At 50.8% G+C, this 18505-nt stretch overlaps 2 protein-coding genes across 3 annotated transcripts; both read left to right on the forward strand.

Annotated features, from left to right (window-relative positions):
• Window positions 1-1279: 1279 nt before the first annotated feature.
• On the forward strand, window positions 1280-3509 carry LOC123345497 (zinc finger protein 662-like). The gene is made up of 3 exons (XM_044982456.1): window positions 1280-1331; window positions 1915-2028; window positions 2356-3509. Exons 1-3 carry the CDS (start codon window positions 1298-1300, stop codon window positions 3333-3335), a joined length of 1128 nt encoding a protein of 375 aa, XP_044838391.1. The 5' UTR covers window positions 1280-1297; the 3' UTR covers window positions 3336-3509.
• Window positions 3510-8908: 5399 nt separating this feature from the next.
• Window positions 8909-12326, forward strand: LOC123345481 (zinc finger protein 585B-like). Of its 2 annotated transcripts, none has more exons than XM_044982431.1 (3): window positions 8909-8959; window positions 9585-9698; window positions 10012-12326. In XM_044982431.1, exons 1-3 carry the CDS (start codon window positions 8926-8928, stop codon window positions 11781-11783), a joined length of 1920 nt encoding a protein of 639 aa, XP_044838366.1. In that variant the 5' UTR covers window positions 8909-8925; the 3' UTR covers window positions 11784-12326. The 2 variants fall into 2 exon arrangements, with proteins under 2 accessions (XP_044838366.1, XP_044838367.1); XM_044982432.1 differs by having other exon boundaries at window positions 10015-12326.
• Window positions 12327-18505: the final 6179 nt, after the last annotated feature.

An 18505-nucleotide genomic window follows, 5' to 3' on the forward strand; every position in this document is an offset into this window, starting at 1 on the left:
GGTGTAGGGCCGCCCCTGCGTTCTGATGTACGACAGGGGTAACAGACACTGCTGTCTGTCTAAGTCACATTTCCTTGGCAGAGCCTAGTTACAAGAGAACTATCCACAGGCAGCCCCCTCCCTTCCCGCGCACACACACACACTGCTCCCAGCTTATGCTGGATTTTTTAAAACAGAGACAAACTCATGATTGTTGGGGCTCTGATTCCTGAATGTTCAGGGCTGGCCTAGGTCTTGGTCTGATTTCCAGGCAGGTTTTAGATCTCAGCCACATCGGAGACAGACCGGAGTCACTGCTGGCTCTGGCCAGGGGAGAGTGCAGATGGGCCAATGGGATCAGCCTCTGCCTGCCTGTCCCTTGGAGCTGCCGGGGGAGTCCAGGGCAGCTCATTCTTCAGGTGTTGCCACCAGAGGGCTCGGGCTATTGCTAAGAGGGAGGGGTTTACACTGCAAATTGGGGCAATCCCTCAAAATGGCCCCTTTGATTCTGCTCTTTTTCTAGCATTTGGCTCAGAGATGCTGTTACTGGGAGCGTCTAAAGAGCTTGGGGGGAACCGGGGTGTGACATGGACTGAAGCCCCATCTGTAATCTCCCCCATTGCCCCTCTCACCCCGAAACGCTGAGGAATCAGGTCCACATTTTGCTCCAGATCAGCCCATTTTCCAGGAGACAGGGAAGGGAAATGGCTGTGATGGAGCCAGCTGAGGTAGGGGATTTTCAGGGAGCTGCTGGGTAGGGAGAGAGGAAGGGAAGAGTCAGGGTGTGAGAAACCTACTGATTTTCTGAGTAGGACCATTGGTGATGGGGAGGGAGAGACATTCGCCCATTTCAAAAACAGGACACAACCCCCCTGCACAGGGATGGACCCTGAGCCCGTAGCCAGAGGCTGCTGTGAAATATGCAGGGAAGATGTTGGGATTCCTGTCCCTGTCCCTGGCTCAGAGCTCTGCTTCCCGTATCAGCCTGTGGCTGGCAGGCGTGTGGGAAATGAGAAGACCCTGCCCTGCTCCGTGTGCTGGGGGGACAAGGAGCTCTCACCTTCTCCCACTCCCTGAAGCCTCCTGCCTGCTCCGAGCAGGGTGGGGGTGGGATTCTGCTACTCTGGTGCCCCAGAGCTTCCATTTCTTTATCCTTCCTCCCACGTGACTAGTGGGATTGTGGCTGGGGCAGCAGGTGCTGAGTGGGGGACTTTTGTTGTTCCAGATGCCGGTGACCTTCGAGGAGGTGGCTGTGTATTTCACCCAGGGGCAGGGGGCTCTGCTGGACCCCGCTCAGAGAGCCCTCTACAGGGACGTAATGCAGGAGAACTACGAGACGGTGACCTCGCTGGGTAAGGGATTCCCGTCTCCTCGGTTATTAGAAGCTGTTAAGTTTGTATGTATGAATATGGTCAGGTTCTTCCCTGATCAGTTAGATCTGAGGGGAATGTTTTGCATAATGCACAGCTGCCATGAAAGAGAGACTTGCATCTCCGTGCCCTCTCCAGTGTGACATGGTGTCAAAACTTAATGGCCATGCTAGCTCATCCCCACCCCTCCAGCTTTCAAAGGGGCAGAATTCATTCATTGTCCTTTCTCTATTGATTCCCATAGACACCAAAATCCTTATTTACCTCCCTTCTTGGGAAGGCTTAGAAATAGGCAGAGGTTTCACGTGAGAGCTGTGTGTGAGTCAACAAGGCCCCTAGACTGTGCAGATCCTGGGAACTCTTAGTGAGAGTGTAAAAATCCCCCTCACCTCCCCAGAGGTCTGCCTCTCCCAAGGGGGCTCAGTGACCACGTTCCCGTCCTCTTGGGTTCCATGTTCCTCAGCAGAGCACAGGGACACGTTCCGCTCACAGAATATCCTTTGTGACAGATGCGCTCCCAATCCTCCATGCACCCTGATCTGGTCTGATTTCACCCGCTGTGCAGGATTCCCCATTCCCAAACCTGAGCTGATCTCCCGCCTGGAACGAGGGGAAGAGCCGTGGGTCCCGGATCTCCAGGCCTGCGAGGAAAGAGAGCGCCTGAGAGGCAACCACACAGGTGAGGACTGACTCAGAAATCATCTGGGGAATGAAGAAAAAGTTGAGAATCCTAAAAATGTGGTGTGAATAAGGGCCCTCAGTTCTTCCTCCTCTTACCCAGGGCGGCGCGGTAGTCAGCAGATATTGCTCATCGCTTTCCATCCATCCTGTTAGCTGTAGGAGTGTTCCTCCTGTCTCTCCTTCCCTGTGAGTGTTTGTGTGGAATGTGGAAGCAGAATCCAATTACTGATTTTTCCCAAATTTAGTGAGCTGGGTTTTCCCTCAGTGCTATTCCTCTTTCTCCGCAGCACAATGACTCCTGTCTGGATTGTCTCTCTCCCAGCAGGTGATGAGGCAATGAGTGAGAAGGAGGAAGGGAATCATCATGAGGAAGTCCCTGGAAAAGTGGAACCACAGGGGACATATGTGGGAAGAGCTGAAGGGAATTTTTCCCAGTGCTTCAAACACGAAGAAGCCTGGGGAAATTGGCACAGGTCAGAGAGGCTGCAGGGAAACCACCCAAGGAAGAAAGTGGATGAGTCTATTAAATGTGGAGGAGGAGAAAAGGATCCCACAACCCATCAGACAAATTCCAAGGAAGACAAACACTATGAATGCCTTGGGTATGGGAAAGGATTCATTGTGAGATCACAGCTTGTTACACATCAGACAATCCATATTGGAGAGAAACCCCTTCAATGCTTGGACTGTGGGGAAAGCTTCAATAATCGCTCAGCCCTGAGTAATCATGGGAGAAGCCACAGAAGAGAGAAACCTTCTCAATGCCTCGAGTGCGGGAAATGTTTCATTTGGAAGTCAGAACTAATTAGACATCGGCTAAGCCACACAGGAGAGAGACCCCATAAGTGCTTAGACTGTGGGAAAAGTTTCAACTGGAAATCAGTCCTTGTTAATCATCAGGTAATTCACACAGGAGAGAAAGCCCATAAGTGCTTGGATTGTGGGAAAAGTTTCAGTCGGAGGTCAGTTCTTGTTAATCATCAGAGAATCCACACAGGGGAGAGACCCCACAAGTGCATGGACTGTGGGATAAGTTTCACATGGAGGTCAGACCTTGTTAGACATAGGGCAATCCACACAGGAGAGAAACCCCATAGGTGTTTAGACTGTGGGAAAAGTTTCACACAGAGGTCAGTCCTTGTTAGACATCAGTCAATCCACACAAGAGAGAAACCCCACAAGTGCTTGGACCATGGGGAAATTTCGCGCGGAGATCACACCTCATTAAACATGAGAGAATTGACACAGGATCTAAACTTCTCTGACACAGAGACAGAAGGTATTAAGGAATTTGCATGTAATTGACCTAGATTCAACCTTTAGAGACACGTTAGAAAAGTGTGTCCTCGTTAGATAAACTAGAGCTTCGAAAGGTAACCATGTATTGTTAAAGACATGGAAGAAGATGGTAACTGTAGTAGTCTCTGTTTAGCTGTATCATGTTAGAGATTAACAATGGAAATAAACAGTTCCTGTCTAGGGCTGTATTCTGTGAATTCAGAGATCAAAAAGGAATATTAACATTTAGACAAAACTTGGCGGTAATAATGTCATTGTTTGTCTCCTGAAAGTTTGTGGTAAACTCTCTGGGTATGTCTACACTACGGGATTATTCCGATTTTACAGAAACCGGTTTTTTAAAACAGATTGTATAAAGTCGAGTACACGCAGCCATACTAAGCACATTAATTTGGCGGTGTGCGTCCATGTACTGAGGCTAGTGTCGATTTCTGGAGCATTACACTGTGAGTAGCTATCCCATAGTTCCCACAGTCTCCCCCGCCCATTGGAATTCTGGGTTGAGATCCCAATGCATGATGGGGCAAAAACACTGTCGTGGGTGATTCTGGGTAAATGTCGTCACTCAATCCTCCCTCCGTGAAAGCAATGGCAGACAATCATTTTGCGCCCTTTTTTCCTTGGATTGCCCTGGCAGATGCCATAGCATGGCAACCATGGAGCCCGTTTAGCCTTTTTTCACTCTCACCATATGTGTACTGGATGCTGCTGACAGATGCAGTACTGCAATGGTACACAGCAGCATTCATTTGCCTTTGCAAGGTAGCAGAGATGGTTATCAGTCCTATTGCACCATCTGCTACAGTCATGGGTGCTCCTGGCTGGCCTCGCTGAGGTCGGCCGGGGGCGCATGGACAAAAATGGGAATGACTCCCCAGGTCATTCCTTTCTTATGTTTTGTCTAAAAATAGAGTCAGTCCTGCCCTAGAATATGGGGCAAGCCTACCAGAGAACCAGAGAGCACAGCCACTCTGGGTCAGAGCCCCAGATATCCTGCAGATACGATGAATTGCATGCCATTCTAGGGGGTGCCCCTGCAACAACCCCACCTGTTGCTTCCCTCCTCCCACACCCCTCTTGGGCTACCATGGCAGTTATCCCCCCATTTGTGTGATGAAGTAATAAAGAATGCATGAATAAGAAACACTGACTTTTTAGTGAGATAAAATGAGGGGGAGGAGCCTCCAGCTGCTATGATAGCACAGGCAGGACAGAATCTCCATTACTCATTAAAAGGTGGGGGGAGAGAGGAGCGCAGCCTCCTGCTGCTATGGTATTCCAGCCAGGACTGAATCTCCAGGAGACAAAACTTAAGGGAATGGCTGGGAGTCATTCCCATTTTTGCCCAGGTGCCCCTGGCCGACCTCAACGAGGCCAGCCAGGAGCACTCACGGGGTGATGATGATGGTTATCAGTCCTAGTGTACCGTCTGCCATCGGGGAGGGGATGCTGCTGTTTAGCGTTGCAGCACCCCGTCTACCAGCAGCATCCAGTAGACATACGGTGACATTGAAAAGAGGTGAGAAATGATTTTTTTCCCTTTTCTTTCACGGGGGGGCGGGAAGCGGGGAAAATAGACGACATATACCCTGAACCACCGGCGACAATGTTTTTGACCCTTCAGGCACTGGGAGCTCAGCCAAGAATGCAAATGCTTTTCGGAGACTGCGGGAACTGTGGGATAGGGGGTGAAGACTCTGGCTAGGTGTGTCGCTGTGGGATGGGGATGCAGATGAGTTTGGGGTGCAGACTGCAGTGGGGAGAGGACACCCCCCAGCCCTCTCTCACCGCAGCAGCTCGGGGCCAGCTGAGAGGCACCTCTCCCCAGCTGTGGCAGCTCCTGTAGTCCGGGGCTGGGGTGAGGGAGGGGTTCCTCTCCCCAGCAGCTCCGGTGGACCTGGGCTGGGGTGAGGGAGGGGCTCCTCTCCCTGCCTGCCTGCCTTCATGGCCCTCGATAGCCAGCCGGTCCGGTCACGCCCTCCCCATGTCCTGCCGTGTCCTGTGTTGGGATGACAGAGAGTTTCTTTGCCCCACTCTCCCCACACTGCATCCCTCTTGTGATAACCTCTGCACCCCATGTTCACCTCTTGTGTATGATTATGACATAGTGTGTGCAAAGTGTGCCTGGTGAGGGATCATTGGAAAACTCATGATCTGCTGAATATTGTGCCCTTGACATGCGTATGACATCAGTGCATGTAGAATGGTGAGATTTTAATGTATGTTTGTTGCTAGGCTGACCACATTCCAGGTGCCCCAAAAGAGGACACTGATGGGGGGTGGGAGCTGGCGGGGGGTTGTTGAGTCAGGGGTGCTGGAGGGGGTGCAGTGGGGTGCTGAAGCTGGTACTCATGAGGTGAGGGCAATGTTGGCCGCTGTCAGAGTGGCAGGGCAGTGGAAACAGCTGTCAGTCAGCGCTGACCTCAGGGGGGACCCCCCCCCAGGCTGGGAGCCTGGGCCTGGGTGGGCGGGATCTGGCAGCAAACAATCAGCTGTGGATGAAGGACAATTGGCTAGTTGGGAAGGTGACTAATCAGGGCTGTTTCTGAGCTTCAGTGCTTGTGCTCTCGAAACACCCCTGGACATTTGCTGTTATGGCAAAACCCACTCAGCAGGTTCAAAGAAAAGAGGATCTGTTCATAGAAACCCAGACATATGTCAAAGTTTTTGTTACTGAAATATGTCATAGTTCTGGGGATTGTTCCACTCAAACTCCTCAGAGATGACAAAGGACCGACTGTGGGTGTTAGAAAACTCTTATCTGGCCGTCCATCACCAACAGGAAGAAGGGGGTAAACAAAGAAATGTATAATTCACCTGATGGATGCTTTGGAGCTTACACACCCCATAAAGTTGCCTGACCCTATGACTGTTGGCCCCTTACTGAAACTTAGTGGGAGGGTTTGGTTGGCCTCTCCCAGTACCAAAAGAGAGGAAGGGCCGATGAGAAATGAAAACCCTGCGACTAGTCCTCAGGGCAAATGGGGAGAAGCCAAGGCTCTAGATCAACCTCTTTGACAGGGCAGGCAGGCCAATGAGGGAGTCAGGAGCTCGTTCTCTGTGTGAGCTGGAGCTGCCTGCCAGAAAAGCCCTGGCTGGGATGATTTAGTTGGGTTTGATCCTGCTTTGAGCAGGGGGTTGGACTAGATACCTCCTGAGGTCCCTTCCAACCCTGAGATTCTATGAGAGGAGCAGCCGGAACTGGGCTGGAGGCGGAGCAGCAGAAGCACTGAGGCAGAGGGCAGCTGGGTCTGGAGCAGTCTGGAGCGGGGTGTGGTGAGTAGCTGGGGAGAGCGAGGGGGGACCCTGGGCAGCATGGGATGACATGTTTTCCTTTCCCCTTTCCCATTTTTCCTTATTTTTTTTTATTACTTGCTGTTTAATAAATCGTATTGGTTCTGAACTCTATGTAATGGTGAGTGGTGACATCAGGGATGCGTCTGGAGTGAGGAGAGCACCCCAGAGTGGGGATACGACACCCTAGCCTCTGTCCTGCATCATCACAACAAAATTAGGGGTGAAGCCCCCTCAGGAATCTTGGGCCCAGCCCTGTCTGGGTTTCAGACACCAGCGTGGAAGGGGAATCCTCGAGGTTAGGCAGGTTTCCGGGTAAAGGGAGTGGGAGTGAGGACTCAGCCCCTTTCGCTATTCGATTCTATCAGGGTGGTGAATAAGCCGGAAAAATTCCCCACACTAGTAGGGGACTTACCTCTGTGTATATTTATTGGCTTCTCCTAAAGTTAGTTAGGATTATAGGGGAAAGTGTCAGAGGGGCCACCAGTGAGAGCTGCTGGCCACACTCTGAGATCATCAGATTTGTTCGTGAGACCCCCAGGGCTAGATGCTCATGACGGGCCCTTCTGACCTTAGCGCCTGGGAGTGGAACAGGAGCCGGACCCAGAGATGCTGCAGCGCGAACCCTTCAGCGCTAGGACCCAGGAGCGGCCGGGAGGCGGCTCCGGGCAGCGGGCGCTGGGCTCAGGCCCGGCCGCAGGAAGTGACTCGCAGCCGCTGCGGTGACTCTGGCTCCCAGGCTCCTGGCGAGATCCCCGAGCCCCGGGGGGCGGCTGGTGCTGGGAGCCCGGAGCCCTGGCTGCAGCCGGGAGAGGGGAATCTCCAGCAGGGCCCTTCCCGCTGCTCCCCCCCCGCCCAGGAGCCTCTCCCAGGGCAGAGCCCCCAGCCCGGCCCGGCCCCTGCCCCGGGGGCCCCGCTCGGAGGGAAGGTGAGAGAGACCCGCCCCCCCCCGGCACCCCCGGGCTGCAGGGGGCGGAGGCCAAAGAGATGCCGGGGGTGAGGGCAGGCGAGGGAGCGGGGTGGGGGCAGGAGGCGGGTGCGGGGGCTGCGGGGGGCAGGCTGGGATGGGGGAAGATGTGGGGGGGGCACTGCGAAGGAAGGGGGGTGTGGGGAGGCGGGAGGGGGACAGAGGCAAAAACCCAGCCCCACAGCCCCCCCACCCTGCTCCCAGTGTGTGTTATTGTCAGACACCCCCGGGCTGGCGGGGTCTGTGTCTCATGAGTTTTGGGGTCTGCCCGGGGCCCTGGTCTGATTTCTGGGCAGGATTCACATCTCAGCCCCACCGGAGTCACTGCTGCTTTGGGCAGGCAGGGAGTGTGGATGGGCCACTGGGCTCAGCCTCTGCCTGCCTGTCCCTGGGGGCTGCTGCAGGAGTCCAGGGCAGCTCGTTCTTCAGGTGATGCCACCAGAGGGCTCCGTCTGTTCCTCAGGGAGAGGAGTTTACAGGGCAGTGCGGGGAAATCCCCCAAAGTGGCCCCTTCAGTTATGCTCTTTTTCTAACATTTGGCTCAGAGAGGCTGTTACTGGGAGGGTATGAAGAGCCTGGCGGGAATCGGGGGGTGGGGGTGTGACATGGACTGAAACCTCTTCTGTAACCTCCCCCATCACCCTGATAGGCTGAGGAATCACGTCCATGTTTCGGTCCAGATGGGCCCGTCTTCAGTGGTGATGGAGCCAGCTGGGGTAGGGGATTTTCAGGGAGCTCCTGGGGAGACGGGGGCAGGGAGGAGACAGGATGTGATAAACCTGCTGCTTTTCTGAGTGGGCCCATTGGTGATGGGGGAGTGGAGACGGGACATTCCCCCATTTCTCAAATAGGATACACCCCCTTGCACTGGGCTGGGAACATTTTCAAGGCTCCAAGTGCTGGAGTGAGACCCCACTGGTCAGAGGCTGCTGTGAAATACGCAGGGAAGCTGTTGGGATTCCTGTCCCTGTCCCTGGCTCAGAGCTCTGCTTCCGTATCAGCCTGTGGCTGGCAGGTGTGTGGGAAATGAGAAGACCCTGCCCTGCTCTGTGTGCTGGGGGGACAAGGAGCTCTCACCTTCTCCCACCCCCTGGAGCCTCCTGGCTCCTCTGAGCAGGGTGGGGGTGGGATTCTGCAACTCTGGCCCTCCCAGAGCTTCCACTTCTTTAGCCTTCCTCCCACGTGACTAGTGGAATTGTGGCTGGAGGAGCAGGTAATGACCGGGGCCTTTTGGTGTTTCAGATGCCGGTGACCTTCGAGGAGGTGGCTGTGTATTTCACCCAGGCGCAGGGGTCTCTGCTGGACCCCGCTCAGAGAGCCCTCTACAGGGACGTCATGCAGGAGAACTATGAGATGGTGACCTCACTGGGTAAGGGATTCCCGTCCCCTCGGTTATTGGAAGCTGTGGGGTCTGCATGTTTGAATCTGGTCATGTTCTTCCCATGTCAGTTAGATCAGAGGTGAATGGGTTCCATAATGCACAGCTGCCTTGTGAGAGAGACTTGCATCTCTGTGCCCTCTCCAATGGGACATGGGTGTCAAAAACCAATGGACAAGCTAAACCATCCCCACCCGTCCAGCTTTCAAAGGGGCATAAATCCAGCATTGTCCTGTCTGTGTTGTTTCTCAGCTGCACACACAATCCTTGTTCACCTCCCTCGTTGGGACTAGCTCCAGCCCAGGGGAGGGCTCTGGGCTCTGCAGGTTTAGAAAGAGGCAGGGGTTTAAGTCCAGAGCTGTGTGTGAGTCAGCAAGGCCCCCAGAGCGCACAGATCCTGGGAACGCCTAGTGAAGGTGTAGAAATAATTCAACTCACCTCCCCAGACAACTTCCTCTGTGCAAGGGGGCTCAGTGACCATTTTTCCATCCTCTTGGATTCCACGTTCCTCCAGCAGAGCACAGGGACAGGTTCCACTCGCCGGATGTCCTTTCTGACAAATACTCCACCAATGCTCCATGCACCCTGATCTGGTCTGATTTCACCCTCTGTGCAGGATTCCCCATTCCCAAACCTGAGCTGATCGCCCGGCTGGAACGAGGGGAAGAGCCATGGGTGCCGGATCTCCAGGCCTGCGAGGAAAGAAGGCTTCCGAGATGCCCCCATACAGGTGAGGACTGAGACAGAAACCATCTAGGGAATGAAGGAAAAAGTTGAGAATCCCCAAATATGGTGTGAGTAAGCACCCTCAGTTCTTCCTCATCTCAGCCAGGACAGGGCTGCAGTCATCAGATGTAGCTCACGCCATTCCACCCAGCCTCTTACCTACAGGAGTTTGCTTCCCAGCTTTCCTTCCCTGTGAGTGTTTGGGCGGGATGTGGAGGTGGAGTCCAATTGCTCAGTCTTTGTGTTGGGTTTTCCCTCTGTGCTATTCCTCTTTCTCCCCAACACAATGACTCCTGTCTGGATTGTGTCTCTCCCAGCAGGCGCTGAGCGAGGGAGTGAGAATGAGGAGGGGAATCATCATGAGGAAGTTCCCGGGCAAGTGGAACCACAGGGCACCTTTGTGGAAAGAGCTGAAGGGAATTTTCCCCAGTGCTTGGAGCAGGGAGAATCCTGGGGAAATTGGCACAGGTCAGAGAGGCTTCTGGGAAACTATCCAGGGAAGAAAGTGGATGAATCTAGTAATGCTGGGGGAGGAGAGGAGGATCCCAGAGCGCAGCAGACAAATCCCAAGGAAGAAACACCCTGGCAGTACCTTCAGTGTGGGAAAGGGTTCACTGTGAGATCACAGCTTGTGACACATCCGACAATCCTTACTGGAGAGAAACCCCTTCAATGCTTGGACCGTGGGGAAAGCTTCAATAAGCTCTCCGATGTTAATAACCACGGGAGAAGCCACAGTGGAGAAAAACGCTCTCAATCCCTCGAATGCGGGAAATGTTTCATTTCAAAGACACAAATAATTAGACATCAATTAAGCCACACAGGGGAGAGACCCCACAAGTGCTTGGATTGTGGAAAAAGTTTCATAACGAGGTCACACCTTGTTGAACATCAGGCAATCCACACAGGAGAGAGACCCCACAAGTGCTTGGACTGTGGAAAAAGTTTCATAAGAAGGTCACACCTTGTTCAGCATCAGGCAATCCACACAGGGGAGAGACCCCACAAGTGCTTGGAGTGTGGGAAAAGTTTCAGAAGAAAGTCAAACCTTGTTAAACATCAGGCAGTCCACACAGGAGAGAGACCCCACAAGTGCTTGGAGTGTGGGAAAAGTTTTATACAGATGTCACACCTTGTTAAACATCAAGCACTCCACACAGGAAAGAGACCCCACAAGTGCTTGGAGTGTGGGAAACGTTTTATAGAGAGATCAAACCTTGTTAAACATCAAGCACTCCACACAGGAGAGAGACTCCACAAGTGCGTGGAGTGTGGGAAAAGTTTCATAGAGAGGTCAAAACTTGTTAGACATCAGGCAATCCACACAGGAGAGAGACCCCACAAGTGTTTGGATTGTGGGAAAAGTTTCATAACAAGGTCATACCTTGTTCAACATCAGGCAGTCCATACAGAAGAGAGACCCCACAAGTGCTTGGAGTGTGGGAAAAGTTTCATAAGAAAGTCATACCTTGTTAAACATCAGGCAATCCACACAGGAGAGAGACCCCACAAGTGCTTGGAGTGTGGGAAAAGTTTCATAGATAGGTCAAACCTTGTTAACCATCAGGCAATCCACACAGAAGAGAGACCCCACAAGTGCTTGGAGTGTGGGAAAAGTTTCATACGAAAGTCAAACCTTGTTGGACATCAGGCAGTCCACACAGGAGAGAGACCCTACAAGTGCTTGGAGTGTGGGAAAAGTTTCAGGAGAAAGTCACACCTTGTTCAACGTCAGGCAATCCACACAGGAGAGAGACCCCACAAGTGCTTGGACTGTGGGAAGAGTTTCATAGAGAGGTCAAACCTTGTTAAACGTCAGGCAATCCACACAAAAAAGAGACTCCACAAGTGCTTGGACTGTGGGAAATGTTTCATAAGAAAGTCACACCTTGTTGAACATCAGCCAATCCACACAGGAGAGAGACCCCACAAGTGCTTGGATTGTGGAAAAAGTTTCATAAGAAAGTCACACCTTGTTAAACATCAGGCAGTCCACACAGGAGAGATCCGACAGGTGCTTGGACTGTGGGAAAAGTTTCAAACGGAAGTCAGACCTCATTATACATGGAGGAATCCACACGAGATGTAAACTTCTGTGACAAATGGCAAGAAAGGGTTAAGCAACTTGCATGTAATTGACTCAGATTCAACTTTTATAGGGAGGTTTTAAAAGTTTGTCCACCTTAGCTAATCTAGAGTTTGAAATGTAAATGTGCATTTTTAAAGACTTGGAAGAAGAGGGTAAGTCATGTCTGAGTAACCTAATTGCCTTCTTTCAGGAGATAACTGGCTCTGTGGATGAGGGGAGATCAGTGGAGATGTTATTCCTTGACTTTAGGAAAGCTTTTGGTATGATCTTCCACAGTATTCTTGCCAGCAAGTTGAAGAAGTATGGGCTGGATGAATGGACCATTAAGTGGATAGAAAGCTGTCTAGATCATCGGGCTCGGTGGGTAGTGATCAATGGCTCCATGTCTAGTTGGCAACCGGTATGAAGCAGAGTGCCCAAGTGTTGGTCCTGGGGCCGGTTTTGTTCAATATCTTTATTATTGATCTGGAGGATGGTGTGGACTGCACTCTCAGGAAGTTTGCAGATGACACTAAACTGGGAGGAGTGGTAGTTACGCTGGAAGGTAGGGATAGGATACAGAGGGATGTAGACAAATTAGAGGATTGGGCCAAAATACATTTTATGAGGTCCAACAAGGACAAGTGCAGAGTCTTGCACTTAGGACAGAAGAATCCCATACACGGCTACAGACTAGGGACCAAATGGTTAGGCAGCAGTTCTGCAGAAAAGGACCTAGGGGTTACAGTGGACCAGAAGCTGGATATGAGTCAACAGTGTGCCCTTGTTGCCAAGAAGGCTAACAGCGTTTTGGGCTGTATAAGTAGGGGCATTTCCAGCAGATCGAGGGACGTGATAGTTCCCCTCTATTCGGCATTGGTGAGGTCTCATCTGGAGTACTGTGTCCAGTTTTGGGACCCACACTACAAAGAGGATGTGGAAAAATTGGAAAGAGTCCAGCGGAGGGCAACAAAAATGATTAGGGGGCTGGAGCACATGACTTATGAGAAGAGCCTGAGAGAACTGGAATTGTTTAGTCTGCAGAAGAGAAGAAAGAGGGAAGATTTGATAGCTGCTTTCAACTACCTGAAAGGGGGTTCCAAAGAGGATGGATCTAGACTGTGCGCAGTGGTAGCAGATGACAGAACAAGGAGTAATGGTCTCAAGTTGCAGTGGGGGAGGCCTCCTTTTTCACTAGGAGGGTGGTGAAGCATTGGAATGGGTTATGTAGGGAGGTGGTGGACTCTCCTTCCTTAGAGGTTTTTAAGGTCAGGCTTGACAAAGCCCTGACTGGGATGATTTAGTTGGTGATTGGTCCTGCTTTGAGTAGATGACCTCTTGAGGTCCCTTCCAACCCTGATATTCTATGATTCTAAGAGGGTTAACTGTAGTAGTCCATGTTTAGCTATCCAAAGGGTTCCTGTATTCTCTTCACTCAGAGATCAATAATTCAGCGATTATACCCATCACCCATGCCACCTTCCCAATTCTAGCCCAGTCTCATTAAATTTGCTGGGGGTTGGGGCTGAAAGATGGAGGGAATGTTTATAGCTGAAATCACCAAAATGTGTTTTGCAAGGTTAGTGTTAATCGGATCTGTTCTGCTCTCCTGCTCGGACATTTTCTCTGGGGATCCCGGAGACGGAAAGGAGCAGGTGTTACCATCTTGGCTACCAATCCCCACGGTGACTCTACACTAGCAATTCTCAAACTGTGGGCAGAGCCTCCCAATGGAGGGACAGGAATGTGTCAAGGGAGGCGTGATCAGTGTAGGTTGTTTGTTTTTTAAAGAGCACTGGCAGTCGGCCCCAGGTGGCTGGGGCTCATGAAGGAGGAACAGGCCCATCTGGGAGGTGAGGATAAATGCTCAGGCTCTCAAACCCAGGTGAAGCAGCAGCACAGAAGTAGGGGTGTCAATGGGGTGATAAGTCTGCTGTGAACAGCGATATTGAGGAACATCACTTTTCATGTGGCCACCCTCACTTCTGTGCTGCTATTGGAGGGCTTCAGAGCTGGGCACATCGCCAGCAACTACTCTGCTGTTAGAGCTGAGTGGTGATATATGTGCTTGTGAGGGTGGGGGCGTAAATGACCACAGACACAAAGTGTGTGTGTGGAAGGGAGGGAGAGTGGGGGTGCTGATGAAACACCCTTGAGAAATACTGGTCTACACTATTATGGTCACCAATTTTTACAAAATGATTAATCTTCTCCAAAGTATGTCCTGTGAGGTATCAGGAAAAGCCATTGTCTGCGGAATATTATTGTCCCATTAAAATGTGTCTATCAGCACTGTCCGTGGAGCTCGGAGAGTTTGCTGTAGGTTTGTTACATGCTGTAAAGCTGGAAAACGCCCACAGAGGAGCTCCCCAGAGACAGTGGCACCTGCACAGCAGCTAGGTGCTAAGTGGCCAGTAATTGCTCAGCCGGCCCTTCACCAGCTGTGGAGCCGGGAACAAGAGAGTTCCAATTCACCGGAAGGACGGCTGGACGCTCACTTAGGCCACAGACTGATTGTCCCCTGCCCCCCGGCTGTGGGGTGAACCTCAAATAGGAGAGTGGTACAAAGGAACAAGGGAGAATTGTCTCCATTTTTACCTCTCCTCTCCCATCTTTACAGAAGTCAATAATATGCCTTGAACGGCAACAGGGGCCTTTGAGTGGGGAGGACGGACCAAGGCTGGAAGGAATCCAGCCTGGGTACTCAGAACTCTGAACTGTCTGCAAAAGCAGGTGGGGTGCGAAAACCTGCATGCTTCGAATTTTCCTTACATTGGTAAAATTTGTAATCCCTGAAAACCCCCTTGCTCCAGTTAGTAAAGTGGTTTTAGTGTTTTGTCTGGACCTGTGTGTTTTCATTGGAGTGTTTGGGGGATTTGACTGGAAAGAACAAGGCTGTGGCCTAATCCGGCCCCTTTGTGGGAGTGACCAACTAATGATTGGACTGAGCTGTCCAAAATGCACATTCTTGGGGTGAAAGGCTGGGAGGAGAAAACTGGCTGTTGTTGCTGTGTCGTTTGGTAAGTTCCTGAGTGTCTGGCTAGTCGCACTCAGTACAGTGCAGCCAGGAGTGACTTTGAAGGCTGGTGGCTGTGTGTGAGCAGAGTGTGGAGGGGTTTGTTGTTCACACAGGGAAGCAGCAGGGTGGATTTGATTTAAATAACTAGTCAGGAAGACTCAATTTAATCATGGTTTTCTACATAAAAATGTATTCTTGTTGGTTGTTATAATCTTAGTACATATTCTTCAGAATGCAGAGATAGATGTAGGTTTCATTTTTGGAAGGTATTTTTAAACAGTGATTTATTTTGAAAACTTTTCAGATGAGTTTTACAGCTGTATCAGAAAATAAATGATTGGTTATTTCATTTACCAAAGATCATTGAAGCAGATATTTATGAAGTCACTGGGAGGTGAACTATCGCCAATTCAAGAGGTTAATCATTAATATTTGGAGGATTTTCTTGCCAGGCTGTATTAGGAGGAGAACATCACCAAACAGACATTTAAATTGCTTTATTTAATTAAAACAGTAATGTTAAGTATTCCAGTTTTTTTCCCTTCAGCAGCAAACATAATATTTTAACAAAAAAAATATGTCCCTCACTTCTCACATTTATCTCCAGACTTCTCCTTGTCCAGATCTATTCTGCCCCCAACAATCTTCTATTCATTGAACTTTTTGAAACTTTTCACTTTTAAAGAGAGGTAAGGAGTTGACCCTGTGTACACAAATTTGCAGAGGGACAATAGAGTTGAGGTCTGTTATTTCTCACTTCTATACATTATTTATTTATTTAAAAACATTTTTTGCTGTTAACAAGCCTGTTACCTCTGGAGACACAAATCCACAGTTTGAGAACTGCAAAACAGCATCTCTGATGGTATCTTCTAGACCAGGGGTGGGCAAACTTTTTGGGGCGAGGGCCACATCTGGGTGAGGAAATTGTATGCAGGGCCGGGGCAGGGGGGGTGGAGTGCGGGATGTGGAGGAAGGGGCTCAGGACAAGGGATTGGGGCAGAGAAGGGGTGCAGAGTGTAAGAGGGGGCTCAGGGAAGGGGGTTGGGGTACAGGAGGGGTGCGGAGTGCAGGATGGGGCTCAGGGCAGGGAGTTGGGGTGCACGGGGTGCAGGGTGCAGCAGGGAGCTCAGGGCAGGTGGTTGGAATGCACAGGAGTGCAGAAAGGGGCTCAGGGCAGGGAGTTGGGTGCAGGAGGGGTGCGAGGTACAGGCAGAGGGCTTAGGGCAGGAAGTTGGGGGGCGGGGGGCAGGAGGGGTTTGAGCTCCAGCCCGGTGCCGCTTACCTAAAGTGGCTCCGGGGTGGCAGTGGCGCACACCAGGGCCAGGGCAGGCTCCCTGCATGCCTGCCCTGTCCCCACACCACTCCAGGAAGTGCTGCGGCCCCTGGGTGGGGGGGGGCAGAGGGCTCTGCGTGCGCACATGGAGCCCTTTGCCTCCCGGCCCGGGGGCTGCTTCTGAGAGCAGCGCCGGGCCCGCAGCACCACCAGGGGTAATCCCGCGGGCCGGATCCAAAGCCCTGAAGGGCCGGATCCGGCCCGCAGGCCATAGTTTGCCCATCCCTGTTCTAGACTGAGCACTGAGTCCCATTGGGTAGATAGAAAAATTAACCTAAATACTCTATACAGAAGTCAGGGGGGGGATAGCTCAGTGGTTTGAGCATTGGCCTGCTAAACCCAGGGTTGTGAGTTCAATCCTTGAGGGGGCCACTTAGGGATCTGGGGCAAAAACTGGTCCTGCTAGTGAAGGCAGGGGGCTGGACTCAATGACCTTTCAAGGTCCCTTCCAGTTCTAGGAGATTGGTATATCTCCAATTATTACCTATTACCTGTGGAACACCATAAGACTGGGTCCCTAAGCCTGTAGAACTGATGAATGAAATTGTTTTTAATTGTTCACTTTTTAAATGTAACTTCATAAGTAAAGTTTATGAATGAAACAACATTCATTCATAAAACTGGTTACCTCAATAACTGGCTAATTGAGAATTAAGATGCTTGTTAAGAGCCATAACTGTTCAGCCAGTTGCCATTGTAAATTTCACTGTCAATCCAATTCCTGCGTAAATCACTGAGACTTGAATGATAGCACTCTCCTGAGGATAACACAGTGAGATAAAGAATGGATGTTGTTTGAATGCCAGCAAACACTGGGACCATCTGCTGCCAGGCTTTGTCATGCAATGATACCGGATTACTTGCTACTAGCATGGCGTGGTCAAGTGTCCTACCATGGAGGACGGAATAAGGCTGCACTGCCCAGAAACCTGCAAAGGCTTTTGGAGTACCTCCAGGAGAACTTCATGGAGATGTCCCTGGAGGATTTCTGCTCCATCCCCAGACACGTTAACAGACTTTTCCAGTAGCTGTACTGGCCGCGAATGCATCCCAAGTCCTCAGGGCAAATTAATCATTAAAAAACACTTGCTTTTAAACCATGTTTTATATTTACAAAGGTACACTCACCAGAGGTCCCTTCTACAGCTTCATGGTCCAGGATACTGCCTTGGGAGGGTACTTCATTCAGGCTGAGAAAAAGCTCCTGGCTGTTGGGGAGAATGGAGTGCTGTGTGCTCTCCGCAAGCTCGGCCTCCTCCTCCTCCTCCCCTTCCGCAGAATCCTCAGGCATGGCTGAGATTACCCCGGCCTTGGAATCCACGGTCAGGGGTGGGGTAGTTGTGGCGGACCCCCCTAGAATTGCATGCAGCTCAGCGTGGAAGCGGCATGTTTGCGGCCCTGCCCCGGACCTTCCGTTTGCTTTTTTGGTTTTCTGGTAGGCTTGTCTGAGCTCCTTAACTTTCATGCAGCACTGTAGTGAGTCCCTATTGTGGCCTCTCTCCATCATGGCCTTGGAGATTTTTTCAAATGTTTTGGCATTTCATCTTTTGGAACGAAGTTCTGCTAGCACAGAATTCTCTCCCCATATAGTGATCAGATCCAGTACCTCCCATATGGTCCATGTTGTTGCTCTTGTTTTGATTCTCGGACTGCATGGTTACCTGTGCTGATGAGCTCTGCATGGTCACCTGTGCTCTCCACACTGGGCAAACAGGAAATGAAATTCAAAAGTTCGCAGGGCTTTTCCTGTCTACCTGACCAGTGCATCCGAGTTCAGATTGCTGTCCAGAGCGGTCACAATGGTGCACTGTGGGATAGCTCCCGGAGGCCAATACTGTCGAACTGCAGCCACATTAACTCTAATTCGAAATGGCAATGTCAATTTCGGCGCTACTCCCCTCATCAGGGAGGACCACAGTAATCGATTTTAAGAGCCCTTTATGTCGAAGTAAATGGTTTTGTTGTGTCGACGGGTGCAGGGTTCATTCGATTTAACACTGCTAAATTCGACCTAAACGCAAAAAGTTGAATGAATAGAAGACTGTTGGAGGCATAATACATCTGGACAAGGAGAAGAAGTCTGGAGATAAATGTGAGAAGTGAGAGACATCTGCTTTTCTGTTAAAATATTATATGTTTGCTGTTGAAGAAAAAAAAATCCAGAATACTTAACGTTGTTATTTTAGTTAAATAAAACAATTTAAATGTCTGTCTGGTGATGTTCTCTTCCTAATACAACATGGCATGAATGATATAACCAAACAATGAAAAACCAAATGAAATTAAATGAAATGAAGTAACCAACCAACCATTCATCATACCTTCTAAAAATGAAACCTAAATCTATCTCTGAGTTGTGAAGAATATGTTTTAAGGTTATAACAACCA

Source organism: Mauremys mutica, chromosome 12 (genome assembly GCF_020497125.1).
Source record: "Mauremys mutica isolate MM-2020 ecotype Southern chromosome 12, ASM2049712v1, whole genome shotgun sequence".
Taxonomy (NCBI): Eukaryota; Metazoa; Chordata; order Testudines; family Geoemydidae; genus Mauremys; species Mauremys mutica.

Excerpts from the sequence above, each read along its gene's own strand:
- LOC123345481 (XM_044982431.1), top strand. The coding sequence starts at position 8,926 with ATGCAGGAGAACTATGAGATGGTGACCTCACTGG. Across the intron at positions 8,960-9,584 it reads TGAGATGGTGACCTCACTGG|GATTCCCCATTCCCAAACCT; the intron begins GTAAGGGATTCC and ends CCCTCTGTGCAG. Across the intron at positions 9,699-10,011 it reads TCCGAGATGCCCCCATACAG|CAGGCGCTGAGCGAGGGAGT; the intron begins GTGAGGACTGAG and ends TGTCTCTCCCAG.
- LOC123345497 (XM_044982456.1), top strand. The coding sequence starts at position 1,298 with ATGCAGGAGAACTACGAGACGGTGACCTCGCTGG. Across the intron at positions 1,332-1,914 it reads CGAGACGGTGACCTCGCTGG|GATTCCCCATTCCCAAACCT; the intron begins GTAAGGGATTCC and ends CCCGCTGTGCAG. Across the intron at positions 2,029-2,355 it reads CCTGAGAGGCAACCACACAG|GTGATGAGGCAATGAGTGAG; the intron begins GTGAGGACTGAC and ends CTCTCCCAGCAG.